Source organism: Tachysurus vachellii, chromosome 8 (genome assembly GCF_030014155.1).
Source record: "Tachysurus vachellii isolate PV-2020 chromosome 8, HZAU_Pvac_v1, whole genome shotgun sequence".
In the NCBI taxonomy this organism is placed as follows: Eukaryota; Metazoa; Chordata; class Actinopteri; order Siluriformes; family Bagridae; genus Tachysurus; species Tachysurus vachellii.
This window is the reverse complement of record NC_083467.1, coordinates 19,691,502-19,708,331: the sequence shown is the minus strand read 5'-3', so window position 1 is coordinate 19,708,331 and position 16,830 is coordinate 19,691,502. Positions and strand designations below refer to the sequence as shown.

Sequence of the window (16,830 nt, the reverse complement as noted above, 5' to 3'; positions counted from 1 at the left end):
TGAAGAGCACATTTGAAGAGGATCAGTATCAGAGAACATGTTTTTAAACAAAGTTGTGGTGGTGACATTGAAGTAATGTATATACAGTAGTTGTACTTTTTCTTCTTGAAATGCTGTTTAGACTTCAGTTTATTTATTTTTATTTTTTATTGATTTAATAACAAATGCAATGTCATAATATTCAAATCTTAAAATAGTAACATAACATAAAAGGACAATACAAAGAAGGGGTATCGAGCAATACAATTAATTTAGAAAAGAGGAATTAAATTAACAGCCTTGTAAAATTCCATAGTTTTCATAGCTTTTCGGCTTGTAAACAAAACACGTTTTTGTTTTTTTTTTTTGGTTTTTAATTGCATAACAAGAACAATAACAATATACATACAGAGGATCACAGTGTGTTCAACTATTATGTATTACAATCATAATTGCATGAAAGGAAACAACAGAAAAAAAAACTATACAGGGGAAAAAACTTGCAGTGTTCCAAAAAAAAAAAAGGATTCAAAAATTCTATACATTCGTTTCGCTTTTTTAGTTCTTAAATCTTTTAGGGTCTCAATATAATGCTTAAGTTCAATTTGAAATAATATATGTTAGGTTTATTATTATTCCATTTCTGTTTGTGTATGTGATATTTTCCATACATAATTATTAAGTTAATCACCAAATTTTGCTCCAAAAATATATCTTTACCAGATAGTCGAATCTTTAATTTTGTGAATTTGAATATTGGATATACAATATCAATCCAAAACGATTGGGTAAATACACATTTGTTCGTAAAGAAAACACGTGACGCCTGCAGTTCTCGTGACAAGTCGTCATTTAATTTTGCGCATGCGCACTGACCACTCAACCACTTGTATACTAAAACACCTGTCGTGCTGTGTAGATGAAATAAACACAGGTAAGTGAACGCTACCTGTTCGTAGCTTTTAGGCTGATAATTTATTGCGTTTTAAGACATTTTTAGGATAGGGTTTTGTTTGGGCTACTTGCGAGATAGACTGCTCTATTGTTTACCAAGCAATACATAGGATAGATAGATAGATAGATAGATAGATAGATAGATAGATAGATAGATAGATAGATAGATACTTTATTTCTGTTGTATGGCTATCTATCTATCTATCTATCTATCTATCTATCTATCTATCTATCTATCTATCATATCTATTGCTATTGCTTTATAGATAGATAAATAGGTACTTTATTAATCCCCTCTAGGGTATGAGCCTAACATACTTTGCATGATCAGCCAAACATAGCCATACAGTACAAAGGACAAAATATAAAGAAATAAAGTGGATAGAAATAGATACAAAAATTTACACTGTACAAAACTATCTGTGGTTATTAATATAATATAATCTGTCTAAGAATTCAATGTATAATTAAATCTATGGATAGTGAAACAAACCTCAGAAATATCTAAATATAGTAACATAAATAAATGTACAAGCTTTTGAAATCATTGTCTTTATCAAAAAGATCATGAACAGTTCATCCTCAGGTATGCAGTTGTTCTGGTCCTAGACATGGGTGTTGTCTGTTTGCTGGGTGAAAGGCTACTCACAAATATTAAAAGTTATATTTTAGACTAAAAGTTGTACTACAATGTATAATCATGGATCAGTTCTATTCATTAAAAAATAAAATTTCTGTCGCTGTTATCATAAAACAACAATATTCAGAGACTAGATGGATCAGAAGCAGTAGGCTGTTTTTCTCTTGTGTACCAGAGGAGTGGTGTTTTTTCCTCTTTTTTTTTGTTTTTGACCAACTTGACTTTCTTGTTTGCCTTTCATACAATATCACCCCATACATAATAAATTGTGATGCTTTTCATATATAGTGCTTTTCATATACAGTATAATTTCTTGTTATAATGAATATAGAATGTTGCCATTATATCTACCCACCTTTCCAAAAAAGAAGTAGAAGAGACAGACCAAGTTTTAATTTGCGTATTTATTTTACGTGCCTATTAGTACAATGTTGAACAATATTTCCAATTTGTTTTAAATTGCCAACCTAAATTCATTGACACCCCGTACTCTAAGAAATCTCAAATTTTTCTGATTTGTCTTGATCTCTTATTTATTTATATTTGTTATATTGACATGCATCATTGTGTTTTACCACCAACAAAGAACGAGTATTGGACTGGCAACAACATGAATCCCAACTATCCATATGGTCCTTATCCTCCCTTCCAAGGCCCATGCCCACAACCACCTTATGCAGCGTGGTGTGGTCCCTATAATCCACCAGTGAACACAGGCTTTTTTCCAGGAGGACCTGGGCCTCATCATAATCATAATCCTGGCTCTTTGCTTAATCACATACCTGGGCTGCATCACCATGGGCACCACCATGGGCACCACCATGGGCATCACCATGGGCACCACCATGGGCACCACCATGGGCACCACCATGGGCATCATCATGGGCATTGCTAACATGGTAAATCTAAAAAGCATGGTAAGGATAGGATGGGCAAAGTGGTTTAAAAAAATATCATTATTGAAAAAGTAATAATACAGAGGTGGCTATTAACATATGTATAGAAGTTGTTTTGTACTTCATAGTAAAATCTTGTGATCATAACAGAACCTCTGGCAGCCGTTTGTGATGACTGAAGTGCATGTGAAGAGCCTCCTCATACGGAACAATCTCCCTGACCTTCTGACATCGCTGGTCGATTGCCTTGCTTTACATTAAAAAAGAAAATGATTAATAATCACTCAGAAATGTTTTCTTCTTGCATGCATTTACCAGTGGGACTACATAATATGATAATAATTATTATTGGAAAATGGGAATATTCAATAAAATTAATTAAATAAAATTGAAATAAATTTTATTTCATGTCCTTGTCTTGATTCATTAAAAATGAAGAAAATTAATAAAATGGACAAAAGGAAGGACACAGGAAGATCTCTTACAAAGAAAAAGGGTAAAATAAAGGGATAAAATATGACAGTGACTCAATAAAGGGATGAAATATGACTCATATAAATAAATAAATAAATAAATATATATAATATATATATATATATATATATATATATATATATAATACATTGTGTAAAATATCAATTAATCCTTCTATTACTTATAGATCTCTCTCATATATATATATATATATATATATATATATATATATATATATATATATATATATATATATATATATATATATATGAGAGAGAGAGAGAGATCTATAAGTAATAGAAGGATTACTTGATATATTTACACAATGGATTATTTTATATATATATATATATAATGTGTATATTATCCTTTAGTATTTTTGACTAAAGGATAATATACACTGCCTATACAGAGGCAGTTTGAGTGCTGGTTCGGAGCCAGAGCCTAATTTAGAACCAGTTCTTTCTTTTTCGACCGCCAAAGCACCGGCTCTGAACCAGGAAAAGTGGTTCTTAAGTAGCACCAAAACGTTGCTGGTCTAGACTTAAGAACCGCTTGTGTCAGGGGCTGTGGGCGGGGCTACTGTTAGCGCATTTGATAATGTACCTTAAGTATAGTAAAGTTTAATACACTTTTACTTTAAGCACACATGATAGTAGGTAGCTACGTGCTAAGGCTAATTTTTTCTGTGTTAATGATAAAATAACGTTATGTACTTTCTCGATTACAACCTCCGTTTTTACAGATTACATGGAGCTGCACGTACACGTTGGATTCGCTCCGTTTGGGTGTTAATGTAGGTTCAAAAAGCCATGAGCATTAACAGTAAAGCAACATCCGCCATTGTTGTTGATGAGTTTATGTTTGCCGCTGCTGCGCTAAAGTTGCTGGGACACGTGACACGTATACAGTGACGTCACACTCGGCTCTGTGACGCTCTCTAACCGGTGGAAAGGCAAACCGGTTCTTAGAAGGTTCGCCAGTGGAACCAACTTTGAACCAGCACCAGCACTAGCTCTGAACCAGCACCCGGTTCTTTTTGGTGGAAATGGGGCATAAGTGATACAGTGACAATTTAAACATCAGAAGACTTCCGGTTCCCCAGTTGTTTGTAAAACCATGGATGATTCATCCGCCCTGAAACAGGTTTTATAATGTACTGGTATAAAGCTGCACGTAGTGAAGTATTCTAATTCATATCCACGTATGTTAGCAAAATATTTTAGATACTGTACCTAGAACAAATTTCAGTATACTGCTTTTTTATTAATTCACTCATATTAAATGAATTCCGGACTTTTATTATGAAATACAGCGCGGCCATATTTGTATTTTTAAACGTCTTTTTACTTTTGCTAACCTTACAGTAGCGTTATGCTAGCTGAAAAAAGCCGGTATTTAGATACTTATCAATGAGTGGATGATACAGTTATAACAGAGAGAATGTATTTTATCGTGTGAGGTATGAAAGATAAAAGTGCAGCTTTATACCGGGCAGAAGAGGAATATCAGGCCGAGTTGAGGGCAGTTTTAACGGCTGCAGTAAGGCGATGGCTGCTGGATGCTGCAGGCTCTGTGTGTCTCTTTGGTCTGTGTGTTTTCTGCTCGTCTACACACACTGTCACACATGTAGTCACAAAGTGCCCTTGTCCTCAGAGGTAAGAACGGGTCATTTCACGCTTTGTAGTTGTTTATTTCTTTTAAATTTGCATTAAAACTCTAGTAAGCTTAGGCTAACTAGCTGGCTCTTTTATGTCTGATCTCAGGCTCACACTGTCTGATGTCTGATCTCTGATCTCAGGCTCACACTGTCTGATGTCTGATCTCAGGCTCACACTGTCTGATGTCTGATGTCTGATCTCAGGCTCACACTGCCTGATGTCTGATCTCAGGCTCACACTGCCTGATTTCTGATCTCAGGCTCACACTGTCTGATGTCTGATCTCAGGCTCACACTGTCTGATGTCTGATCTCAGGCTCACACTGTCTGATGTCTGATCTCAGGCTCACACTGTCTGATGTCTGATCTCAGGCTCACACTGTCTGATGTCTGATCTCAGGCTCACACTGTCTGATGTCTGATCTCAGGCTCACACTGTCTGATGTCTGATCTCAGGCTCACACTGTCTGATGTCTGATCTCAGGCTCACACTGCCTGATGTCTGGTTTCAGGCTCACACTGTCTGATGTCTGATCTCAGGCTCACACTGCCTGATGTCTGATCTCAGGCTCACACTGCCTGATGTCTGGTTTCAGGCTCACACTGTCTGATGTCTGATCTCAGGCTCACACTGTCTGATGTCTGATCTCAGGCTCACACTGCCTGATGTCTGATCTCAGGCTCACACTGTCTGATGTCTGATCTCAGGCTCACACTGTCTGATGTCTGATCTCAGGCTCACACTGTCTGATGTCTGATCTCAGGCTCACACTGTCTGATGTCTGATCTCAGGCTCACACTGTCTGATGTCTGATCTCAGGCTCACACTGTCTGATGTCTGATCTCAGGCTCACACTGTCTGATGTCTGATCTCAGGCTCACACTGTCTGATGTCTGATCTCAGGCTCACACTGTCTGATGTCTGATCTCAGGCTCACACTGTCTGATGTCTGATCTCAGGCTCACACTGTCTGATGTCTGATCTCAGGCTCACACTGTCTGATGTCTGATCTCAGGCTCACACTGTCTGATGTCTGATCTCAGGCTCACACTGTCTGATGTCTGATCTCAGGCTCACACTGTCTGATGTCTGATCTCAGGCTCACACTGTCTGATGTCTGATCTCAGGCTCACACTGCCTGATGTCTGGTTTCAGGCTCACACTGTCTGATGTCTGATCTCAGGCTCACACTGCCTGATGTCTGATCTCAGGCTCACACTGCCTGATGTCTGGTTTCAGGCTCACACTGTCTGATCTCTGATCTCAGGCTCACACTGTCTGATGTCTGATCTCAGGCTCACACTGCCTGATGTCTGATCTCAGGCTCACACTGTCTGATGTCTGATCTCAGGCTCACACTGTCTGATGTCTGATCTCAGGCTCACACTGTCTGATGTCTGATCTCAGCCTCACACTGTCTGATGTCTGATCTCAGGCTCACACTGCCTGATGTCTGATCTCAGGCTCACACTGCCTGATGTCTGATCTCAGGCTCACACTGCCTGATGTCTGATCTCAGGCTCACACTGCCTGATGTCTGATCTCAGGCTCACACTGTCTGATGTCTGATCTCAGGCTCACACTGTCTGATGTCTGATCTCAGGCTCACACTGTCTGATGTCTGATCTCAGGCTCACACTGTCTGATGTCTGATCTCAGGCTCACACTGTCTGATGTCTGATCTCAGGCTCACACTGTCTGATGTCTGATCTCAGGCTCACACTGTCTGATGTCTGATCTCAGGCTCACACTGTCTGATGTCTGATCTCAGGCTCACACTGTCTGATGTCTGATCTCAGGCTCACACTGTCTGATGTCTGATCTCAGCCTCACACTGTCTGATGTCTGATCTCAGCCTCACACTGTCTGATGTCTGATCACAGCCTCACACTGTCTGATGTCTAAAGGAGAGGTAACTGGATCGGTTTGAGCAGCAGCATCACAGTAGATGGCACAGTGAGAGATGGTGATACGTGAGGTGGCATAGTTGGTAGTGTCGGTGGTGTAAAGACGATTTAGGTAGTCGGACAACTCCATAGCAAGAGCAGACAGCTGAGATTGAGATTGCCTGTCGTGGCGCAGACAGTGTGCAGCCTGAGTCATCGTTCTACCCAGATGAGGATAAGGCCTGGATGGAGATGGCTGATGAGGCCTAGTGTTTCTAGAAGCCATGGTATTTAACAGTACAGAGAAAAAGGGAATAGAAAAGAAAGTATAAAAATTAAGCAAGACTTGGGCCAGGCTATTGTATGATTAGTACCAAAGAACATGTATGACAAAAAACAGTTGCAAGCATTAAAAGACTTAGTTACATGTAATGTAATCATCTATAATCCAGTCACTTGTGATTTAATCATCTACAAGCATGTATAATTTAATCAACTAGAAAAACAGGCACTGAGCATTAGCAAAATATTTACTGAGCATAGTAGAATGAAAATCAGAAGACACAACAAAAGAACAAAATGATTAACTTATGAAGTAAAGTCAAAATGAGAGAAAAGCGAAGATAAAAATCCACGATTTTTATTTTTATATAAACTCGGATTTAAGCCAGGAAATTTTGGGAAATTAAAAGACCGGAAATCCATAAGGAAAAGGGAGGGGTAAGCTAAAAACTAAAAATAATAGGAAACTGGGAGGAGCTATGCAAAACAAGTTGGAAGGATTTAAATCCTTGAATCCAGAAATAATGGGAAATTGGCTAAACTATGTAAATTAAGAAAAGGTGGTGCCTAACAGGTGCCGGAGCATAAATAGTGATGGCCTGACTGAGATTTTGCGTACTCGACTGCACCACCCCTGGATGTTGGATTGTTTTGCTGACTTTGATGCTGAGGACATATTTTCTGAGAAGTCTACTTTGAAGATCTCTGTTTTAGCTACAATAAAGTTGGGACTTTGCTGGTCTCATTCAAGCTTGAGAAGTCTATTTTCTTCATTTAATTTGACTTTTTAGTGAGTTTAGTGAGAAAAAATTGTAGTGGTAAATGGCAGATCTTAGAAACCACCCAGTTGATGTGTCGTCTCGGAGGGAGACTCTGAGTTCCGACAGTATACAATATGAAATGGGCGTAGATACAAGCTCAAAGTTTCACCAGTTATAATTTCAGCAAAATATAAACATATCCATGTGGAAGACGATGTCGAAAGCTCCTCTTGAGAAGCACATGAAGAGTCTGCCCAAGTAACTTTGCAACTAAGGGATTTGTTCAAATGATATGGTGTTTTTTTTTGGTGGTATATAAAGACTCATCTTTCTTAGTACGTAATGGGATAAAGTTACCATACACTGCTCATATAAAAACACTGTAGTCTGTCTAGTTTGTCCAGTTTGAAAAGCCTCAGATGCCCCCTTTACCCTGGCATTTATTATTTTCCCTTAACAGCACAACTTGTTTTATTCCTTACCTTATGTTAGATAATTGTGTTAATATTTACAGATCAAAACATACTACAATAACAGTAGAACATCACGTCTTACAGTCTTTTCTTTGCTTTTAGGTAATACATGATGTCTACCTGAGATCACCAAGGCTGACAAAAAGAAGCACTGAAAAGCAGTTAAAGATACAAATATTTTATGACTCCAGCTTGGATGTGTAAGTGTAAGATCTGTAAATATGATTGTGCGTTTGTGTGACTGTAAAGTAACTGTATTGTGTGTCTGTTTCCCTACCAGGTTAGATGAGGACAAGAGCAGTCTTGTAAAGGTACTTCTCAGTGCTTGTCGTCACAACTGTATTGAATTCCTCTTGATAGTGGATAAGGTTTGATTTAACATGTAAATAATATATGTGATCTCTTTTCTTTTATCTAAAGGACAAACTCTTCCCACAAGCCATTAATTATCTCCAGATGGCTTTCAGGGTGCGTAGAGAGACAGGTCCTGTTTTATTAAGCAGGTAAAGATTTTTAGTTCATAAAAAATATTTTGGATTTCACAGTCTCATATATGTGATTACGCTTTGACACCTGGGGAAGTGTATAGCCATATTACAATAACATTGATCTTGTTTAGACAATGTGCAACAAATCAATATCTGCGAAAAAAAGACGAACCTCATCGCTATTGCCAAGAAGCTTGTGCAAATATCACAAAATGTGGACCAGTCATTGTGCCTGAGCAACATTTACAGGTTAGTCATATACGTCTTTTACTCTTATACTCTTACTTGTGTTTGTTGTGATTAATCCGATTTGTGTATTTACGAGCTAATTAATCTGTGTTGTGTGTATATATGGGGTAATCCTTCTTAGGATAACTCTGTCCATGTGCTTCACTCACATTGTCCTTACAGTCCAAAACACACCTCTTCTGATTTAAAAAATAAAAACAAACAGACAGTCATATTACATAGTGAGCCACATGTGGGGCCCATATTCAAAAATATTCTAATAATGATCTCAGAGAGCTCCTAATTTAGATTAAACATTTCTAACTATAAATCTCAGAGCAACTCTGTGCAAGGAAAATACAAAAACGTTTATCTTAGTGAGTAAGCAGGGCTTAACCCGTTACTAGGTATGATACATTCTTTTAAAGACTGGGATTGGTTGTCTAATAACAATAATAATAATAAAAAGAGGAGCGCTTCACTTTGTCTTCACTTTGTCTCTATGTTTAGCTATCTGAGACTATATTGTGTAGAGATTAGGTTTGTGACCAATCATATTAGAGATGCTCTAACATCTGTATGTTACAAATGTAATGTAAATGTAAACACCCACCACAATGGGATTTCTGCTCTGTTTCTGGGAGATGTTGACATATGTCTATTAACTCACTAACTATTAACTTACTATTATTAAATATTGCATACAATACATTTCTTCTCCCTCTTCACATTTCGGTCATTTTCTCCTCTGCAAAAGAGTTTTAAACCTCTTAAAAGTCCTTTTCCCTTGTCCTAAGACTTTCTGAACTTAAGAGCTCTTTTAGGGGGTTTAGATGCTTAATGAGTAACATTTATCTTTACTAGGATATTCTCTTTAATTTTAAGGGAAAATGCCCATATTCCTAAAATTTTTCTTAGAATTTTGTCACTAGGAGAAAATCTTTGCATTAATTTTCATGAATATGGGCTCTGGTCTATTATTTTAACAGATGTTTGTTGTTCTAATGTAATTCCTTGTATTATTTTATACCAAAGTGCAGTATCATAAATTCTGGTGTATAATTAGAATTAATTTTTAATGAAAATAGAAATTTAAATTCATTTTCTATAACAACGGTTCTGCCAGTAATTACAGAAGAAAAGCAAATCACAGGTTTATTCTAATGCACTCATTCTAAAATGTTATCATTTCTATTGTAACATTTTACAAAGGGATTTACAAAGAGTCATCGGTAAAGAGATGCTTATTTTGCATTTTGGGAAGGAGTCTCCAGTGTCTAAAGTCTTTGGAACAGCTTTGTAAGGCTGTTCCTTTATGTTTTCTGGCACAGGAAAATCTTTGCTTTGTGCAGTTTCTTGAGAACATGTCAAGATACAAAGAATGAATCTGAGACTGGAGAAAGTGCTGTTTTAGCGAAATGATAACAGGAACCCGATTGTTTTACAGACATTCAAAAACATGAAATGTTCTTTAAACAGACTAAATAAATATATATAAATATAAAGTGTTGTCTTGTTATTAAAAATAGTCTAGAACAGGATAATGAGATGTGGCCTTCCATAGACTGATTTGTTGTGACACATTTATGTCATGCAGCAATGCAGAGTGTGCAGCGAGACCGGGAAGTCATGTGGCCCAAACGGATCTCCAGATGGTCAGGGTGTTGAAGGGGCAGATTTTGTGTTGTATGTGAGTGGGGTAACCACAGAGCGTTGTGGCCAAGAAAACATCGTGGCCTATGCAGCATACTGCCAGTTGGAGGCCGAACTAGACAGGTAAACACACCTGGCCTGTTTATTATTATTATTATTATTATTATTATTATTATTATTATTATTATTATATTGTTAATTATAAATCTCAGAAATTTCAAATATTGTGTGAAATAAATGACATTCCTCTGATGGTGTTGATAATATGTCCCTCTGACGTGACCCTTAGTCTACAAAAGTGAAATCATTTGTCGTTAAGAGTGGGTTCAGAAATCTAAATTTAGATATTGCTAGCAAAGTCTTTATTGTGCTCTGTGAATTTGCAGTACTAGAAGGAGATATATTCTTTTCTGCCTTTTTTATTGTTAATGTTTTATTTATATATTTATTTATTTATTATCATTATTTTTTTTTTTAATAAATCCTAGGCCCATTGCTGGATATGCCAATTTGTGTCCAAATATGATCTCAACTCAGCCTCAGGAGTTCGAGGGCATGCTCTCCACGGTCAAGCACGAGATTATGCATGCCTTGGTGAGCACAGTATTGTCTGTCTCATATCTACCTTATGCTAATTTCTTAATTCAACCTTCAGTCTATTCAGTTATTGCGTACTATGACTTCAGGGTTTTTCAGCTGGGCTCTTTGCATTTTACCATGATGATGCCGGAAAACCTCTGACTCCACGCTTTGCAAGTGGCTTACCAGCATTTAATGAAAGGTAAAGTTTCTTCTCCGTAAGTGTGCATTAGGTGTCTATATCGGTCTGCATGGTCTTGTTTACTATGTACATCTTCGACACTGAACAGCTGGCTTTTGTTTTCTACAGTTTGGGCCTATATCAGTGGAGTGATAAAGTCATAAAGAGAGCGACACGATTGTGGGACATCCACGGAGGTCACATGATCCGACATGAGGTCCACCTGATGGTTACTCCACGAGTTGTAGTCAGTGCTTTTAATGCCTGTTTTTTAAATATTAGGAACAGTTTTTAACACTTGAGTTTCTCGGTTTTTAACTCCTGAGAACTTCTACAGGATCTCAGCTTGTTTGTTTTTATGTTCTGACAGAAAGAAGCTCGAAGACATTTCAACTGCCCTATTCTCGAGGGTATGGAGCTGGAAAATCAAGGGGGCATGGGCACAGAGCTAAACCACTGGGAGAAACGCTTACTAGAGGTAAAGAAGAAATGTAATTATTCATATAGCACAAAATGTTTTATATTTAACATATTAAAGAAGTATCTGAATTCATTCTGCTGCTTCACCAGTAAAATTATTATTGCAGGTAGGCTTGGCTAACTAAGTGTTTTCGCTTCTGGATTATAAAAAAATACATAAGGACTTAATTTTCCAAAAATTATACTGGAAACCCATCTACTCTGGAATAGTGTTCCACAGTTTAAGGGCAATGCAAGTAAATCCATAACAAGCTACCAGTGAAATGTGATAGCACTGAATGACCTGATCAAATCTGCATGTTGTGATCCACTTTAAAACATCTTGCCTTTTCTCTTTCTGGTTTCCATCAAAGTGATTTCTCATGTCATCTCATTGAGTTTTTCTTCCATCTGGTTTGGCAATTAGGGATCTAAATCTATATCCAGATTTCTACATTGCTCCTTTGTGGCATTGTCTATTGTTAAAAGCTTTATACTAATAAACTGAATTGAAATTTTAATTGATGGACGTTTTAATTATTTTTTTTTTTCTTTTACTTTAACAGAATGAAGCCATGACTGGATCTCATACACAGAACAGAGTTTTTTCCAGGATTACTCTGGCTATAATGGAAGATACTGGGTGAATATAAATATTTGTGTTATATAGTGTGGAGCTGTGGTATTTTATATACAGTACTATAAGCAGTATACGGTGGAGGTGTAGTGTTTGCATATAATGAACTATTATACAAAATGAAAGTCGAGGCTTCGAAAACATTTATTCATTGCCTATCGTATCAACATAGCAAAGCCTCACAATTATAATGACAGTAAAGTCTGAAATGAGTCTTTTTTCTAGGTTGCTTCTTTAACAAATGTATAGCAATGGAAATGATCTCAGCCAATGTTGTAATACATTATATGGCCTAAAGTATGTGGACACCTGACAATCACACTCGTGTGTGTTGAACATCCCATAATAAAATTTGTTGACTTGATCCCTTGTTATTCTTTTCTGTGTTAGGTGGTACAGAGCCAATTACAGCATGGCAGAAAACTTGGAATGGGGCAAAGGTTTGGGTTGTGACTTTGTGATGAAAAGCTGCAAATTCTGGATTGACCAGCAACGCAAGACGTAAGTTGTACATAAAGTATATCCGTGTTTTAGATCATGGTGTTACCCCTGATCCAGGTTGATCATGCTTTGGTGGAAGATGTTTTTCTTATTTCTTCAAGCAGGCCTCCTTGTAGTTCTTTTTTTTTTTCTTTCTATTTTTAGTTAATAGTGCACTTATTTTGTAGGAATATTCATATTCATCAATCTTAAAATTTGTGATTCTGTGACATTTTTTCTTTTGTATTCAAAGCACTTAAAGATTTTGGCTAGATCTTCGTTATGATTTCAGTAGATAGTCAGCTAGCTAAAAGATTTTAGATCAGAGGTTTTATAATGAAGTTGTTTGTGAATGTGTTGCGTGCAGGAGGCCAAAGTTGACCCCATACTGTGACTCCGTGCGAGGTGTGCCTCTACAGCTCTCCTGCAGGCAGGACCAGCTGGCAGTGGCTGTGTGTAACCTGCAGAAGTATCCTCAGCCTCTGCCTCAAGAATATCAGGTAAAAGACAATGAACGCTCAACATCTGACCACCGTACCACCAGTTTGTAACACAGAGGCATATACAAGAATTTATGAAATATGAGCAAATTTTCGAATTACACCTTGATCCTAAAACTTTTGACATTCACTGTTTCCCATAAGTAGAATTTTCGTGCGAAATAATTTTTAGATTGTGTGCTGCTATCTACAGTATTTTGACAGTATACCTGGAGTGGCTACAAAGGATTTGCCTTTTTATGGAGGTTCAGTGGAGATTGCAGATTTTTGCCCCTTCAGTCAGGAGTTCAGCTGGCATCTGAACGGAGAGTACCAGCGCAGTTCCTTCTGCAGAATTAAGGAAAACCAGCCAGGTGAGACGCCAGTCACTGCCGCCTCTAACCTTCATGTGTACAGGGTGGCTATGTGAGGAAACAAGGTTTTAGACATCATTAGAAATACTGACTGTTTCTGCCTTTTACCTAAATAAGATTTTTGAGTAAAAAAGGTCTATATAACTAGTCAGGTCAAGTCAAGTTTATTTATAGAGCACATTTAAAAACAACAGCTGTTGGCCAAAGTGCTGTACAGAATTAAAACGTATAATAAAATACAAAACAAGATACCAAATGCAAAAGTCAACATAGGACACAACAACAGATAATAGACTAAGGTTATACCAGTGAGCTTACCTATGATCGTACGCAACAGTAAAAAGATAAGTTTTAAGAAGAGACTTAAAATCTGCGTATGTTGGTGCTGTTCTTATATATGGTGGTAACTTGTTCCATAACTGTGGAGCAGCCACTGAAAAGGCGCGATCACCTTTCAATTTCTGTCGAGTCCTAGGAACAGTCAACTGAAAACTACCAGTTGCCCGAAGTTCCCTAGAGAAATTACATTGTAACAGAAGATCGGAGATATAGGATGGCGCCAATCCATGGAGACCCTTATAGACAAACAGCAGTGTCTTAAAATGAATACGGAATTTAACTGGAAGCCAGTGAAGAGAGATCATCACTGGCGAAATATGTTCCCTCTTCCTTGTTCCAGTTAACAATCGTGCAGCAGCATTTTGGACAAGTTGAAGACGAGACAATAGAGACTGTGAAACACCCAGGTACAGTACATTACAACTAGAAAAGAAGTGTCATGGAATATTATATCCCCAAAAGTATGTGATCCTCAATCTAATTGAACACCTTGGCGATGAACTGGATTGCTGAATGCACACTACACCTCCTCTTTCCTACATCTGTTCTTGACCTCACTAATGCTCTTGGTGGATAATTCATTACAAATCAACACAATTGCACTCCAAAATCTATTGGTCCAAATCTGGAAGTGGATATTCAATATCTGGTCAGGGGTCCAAAACCTTTAGGCCATATATTGTAGTTAATGGGTTGGAACTTTGTCTCATTCATTGATATTGTCATAACATACATAACTGGATCAAGCAGAGTATTAATAATGACTAGCAAGACAAGCAAAAAAATATTTTCAATAAAATGTAATGGATACATACTGTTAATAAAGATAACAGGTCCTTTTTTTGTTTCACTCCAGACTCCTTTAGGAATTACGCGGCCGAAGAATATGGTCCTGACTCTGTTTGTCTGTATCAGAAGTCAGCTTTTGTCATGGAGCAGTGCGATAAACGCTTTACTTACCCAGACTGGGGAAGTGGATGCTATAAGGTGTGTCAGATTAAGTAAACATCATTACAATGCTATTGTATGCAATAAATGCAATGCAATAAATTTCTCCTTAGTTTTAAATTATTTTTCCTATATTGTTTATTTAAAAATGACGAATGTGTTCATAAAAAAAAAAAAAAAAAAACATTTTATATTCTTTCAAACTACACACTTCCTTTGAAGTTGTGCCCCTAAATTATGTTTGTGAAACTTTTAGCAATTTTCAGTGACAGTGCAGTGCTGGATGTTTTGTTTCTCCAGACATCATGCTCGGCAGAAGGTTTAAAGGTATGGGTGCAGGATCAGAGCTTTCTGTGTGTACATGCTGGCCAGGTGCTTAGTGTGAATGTGAGGATGAATGAGTGGGTGTACAGCGGGCAGCTGATCTGCCCTGCCTGCTCAAACTTCTGCAGCAACTGCCCTCTTCCTCATGAGCTCCCACCAATCAACACTACTCGCACTGTTCGCATAGGTACACATAGATTTCTTTTTCTTCCTGATCCAAACCTGGCGTTTATTCAGCTATACTTGTCAAGAACTGTACTGAATGACCATATGAGAAAATAATATTATTGAATGCTTTGCTCCTCCCAGATCCTTGCTCCAGCTCTTCTGGCATGGTGGTGACATTGTGGCGGCTCCTGTACAACCTCATTCCTTTGCTGGCGGGCTTCATGCTGTGTGTAAGGAATTAAAAGGCGGTGCTCAGAGTTATTGTATTGGTGTACACTGTCATCTTTCCTGTGAACAAGAAGGCCATAGTCAAAGTCGGTTGGAAAAAGCCATTGACTGCACTTTTCTGTCTTGATATGAAGTGCCAGTCAGAGGTATTTGAGAACAGAAGCCATAGTCGTGCAAGTAGGCGAGCAGCAGGTGAAAAAATGCTGGTGCTAATCTGTGTCGTCTTCTACATATCTTCGGTGGACAGTGGAATCAACAAAGGTGTTCTTTTTTAAATGCCAGTGCTTATTGGATGTGGATCAGTGAATGTGAATGTGTGTGGTGTGTCTATAAGTGGCTCTGACAAATCTAGGAGAAACCTCCTAAAGCTAAAAGGTCCAACCTCTTCATTTTAATGGTAATGTTTGTATTGGCATGTACTGTAAGAAAGGAAAGAAACTACAAGTAGCTCATAATTTCACTTTTTATAGATATATTTACTATGAAGTTTTGTATTTATTTGAGTAAACAGTGTTTTAAATTGTCATAAGCTTTTAAATTGTACATTTTAATTAAGCAATGATTGTTGAACTGGTTTCTTATAACAAGCAATGCACTAATTTGAAACACTTTATAGGTGCACTAGGCCGGTTTTACAGTGTAATCCTGTTAGTCATGTTGGTTATTCTCCCCAGTTAGTAAATATGACTTTGGATTTTTTTGTATCTTGAATGTCTGTGATTATTGTCACTTTAATTTAAAAAGTTGCATTGTCATTATATTTCAACATTTATGTTCTGTTTTTGTATATAATCCTATAGTATGCTTATTACTTGAACGACTGCCAGATATCTGATATTGGGTAAAGACAAAACACTGTGCAAAAGCATTTACTAATCTGTAGAAATTTTAGATTGTAATTTATCAATTGTTTCACTGAAAATCTGCAATTCTTTTCTATGTTAATACTACAAAAGCATTTATAGTTCAGCTTGCACATATAACATTCAGGGGTAAACAGCATGTTAGTGCTGAAGAAGAGAATATAAGCATCATTAGCCTTTATCTTGCATTTCTAATACGTTTATTCATTTGGATTTCAATTCATTTCACTCATTCAATCTGAAGTCTGTTGTATCATTTATATAATTTAATTAACATATTAAATAGAATTAATTTTTGTGTAGCTAATAACACATTTTAGTTAATTAAAAGTTTGTTACCCTAATAGAAGATCAAATGTGGCAGCTTGCACTAATCAGTTATTAACATATTGTTAT

General features: G+C 37.1%; 1 protein-coding gene and 1 long non-coding RNA gene across 2 annotated transcripts in view; both read left to right on the top strand.

Moving 5' to 3' along the window:
* The first annotated feature begins 810 nt into the window (after positions 1 to 810).
* LOC132850703 (uncharacterized) lies at positions 811 to 2,867 on the top strand. Its single transcript, XR_009648992.1, has 3 exons — positions 811 to 913; positions 2,160 to 2,490; positions 2,620 to 2,867. It is a non-coding gene; the product is annotated as an uncharacterized LOC132850703 (long non-coding RNA).
* Positions 2,868 to 3,840: 973 nt separating this feature from the next.
* lmln (leishmanolysin-like (metallopeptidase M8 family)) overlaps positions 3,841 to 16,830 on the top strand; it is a 14,267-nt gene continuing 1,277 nt past the window's right edge. Inside the window, exons 1-17 of the mRNA XM_060876803.1 lie at positions 3,841 to 4,601; positions 8,109 to 8,206; positions 8,287 to 8,317; positions 8,427 to 8,509; positions 8,626 to 8,743; positions 10,320 to 10,498; positions 10,864 to 10,969; positions 11,062 to 11,156; positions 11,265 to 11,382; positions 11,506 to 11,613; positions 12,161 to 12,237; positions 12,622 to 12,732; positions 13,079 to 13,211; positions 13,405 to 13,564; positions 14,760 to 14,890; positions 15,152 to 15,362; positions 15,485 to 16,830. The exon at positions 15,485 to 16,830 is cut by the window's right edge and continues 1,277 nt beyond it. Of these exons, the coding sequence (XP_060732786.1) occupies positions 4,494 to 4,601; positions 8,109 to 8,206; positions 8,287 to 8,317; positions 8,427 to 8,509; positions 8,626 to 8,743; positions 10,320 to 10,498; positions 10,864 to 10,969; positions 11,062 to 11,156; positions 11,265 to 11,382; positions 11,506 to 11,613; positions 12,161 to 12,237; positions 12,622 to 12,732; positions 13,079 to 13,211; positions 13,405 to 13,564; positions 14,760 to 14,890; positions 15,152 to 15,362; positions 15,485 to 15,585 (1,968 nt within the window). The 5' untranslated portion in view covers positions 3,841 to 4,493 and the 3' untranslated portion in view covers positions 15,586 to 16,830. The remainder of the gene's footprint in view (positions 4,602 to 8,108; positions 8,207 to 8,286; positions 8,318 to 8,426; positions 8,510 to 8,625; positions 8,744 to 10,319; positions 10,499 to 10,863; positions 10,970 to 11,061; positions 11,157 to 11,264; positions 11,383 to 11,505; positions 11,614 to 12,160; positions 12,238 to 12,621; positions 12,733 to 13,078; positions 13,212 to 13,404; positions 13,565 to 14,759; positions 14,891 to 15,151; positions 15,363 to 15,484) is intronic.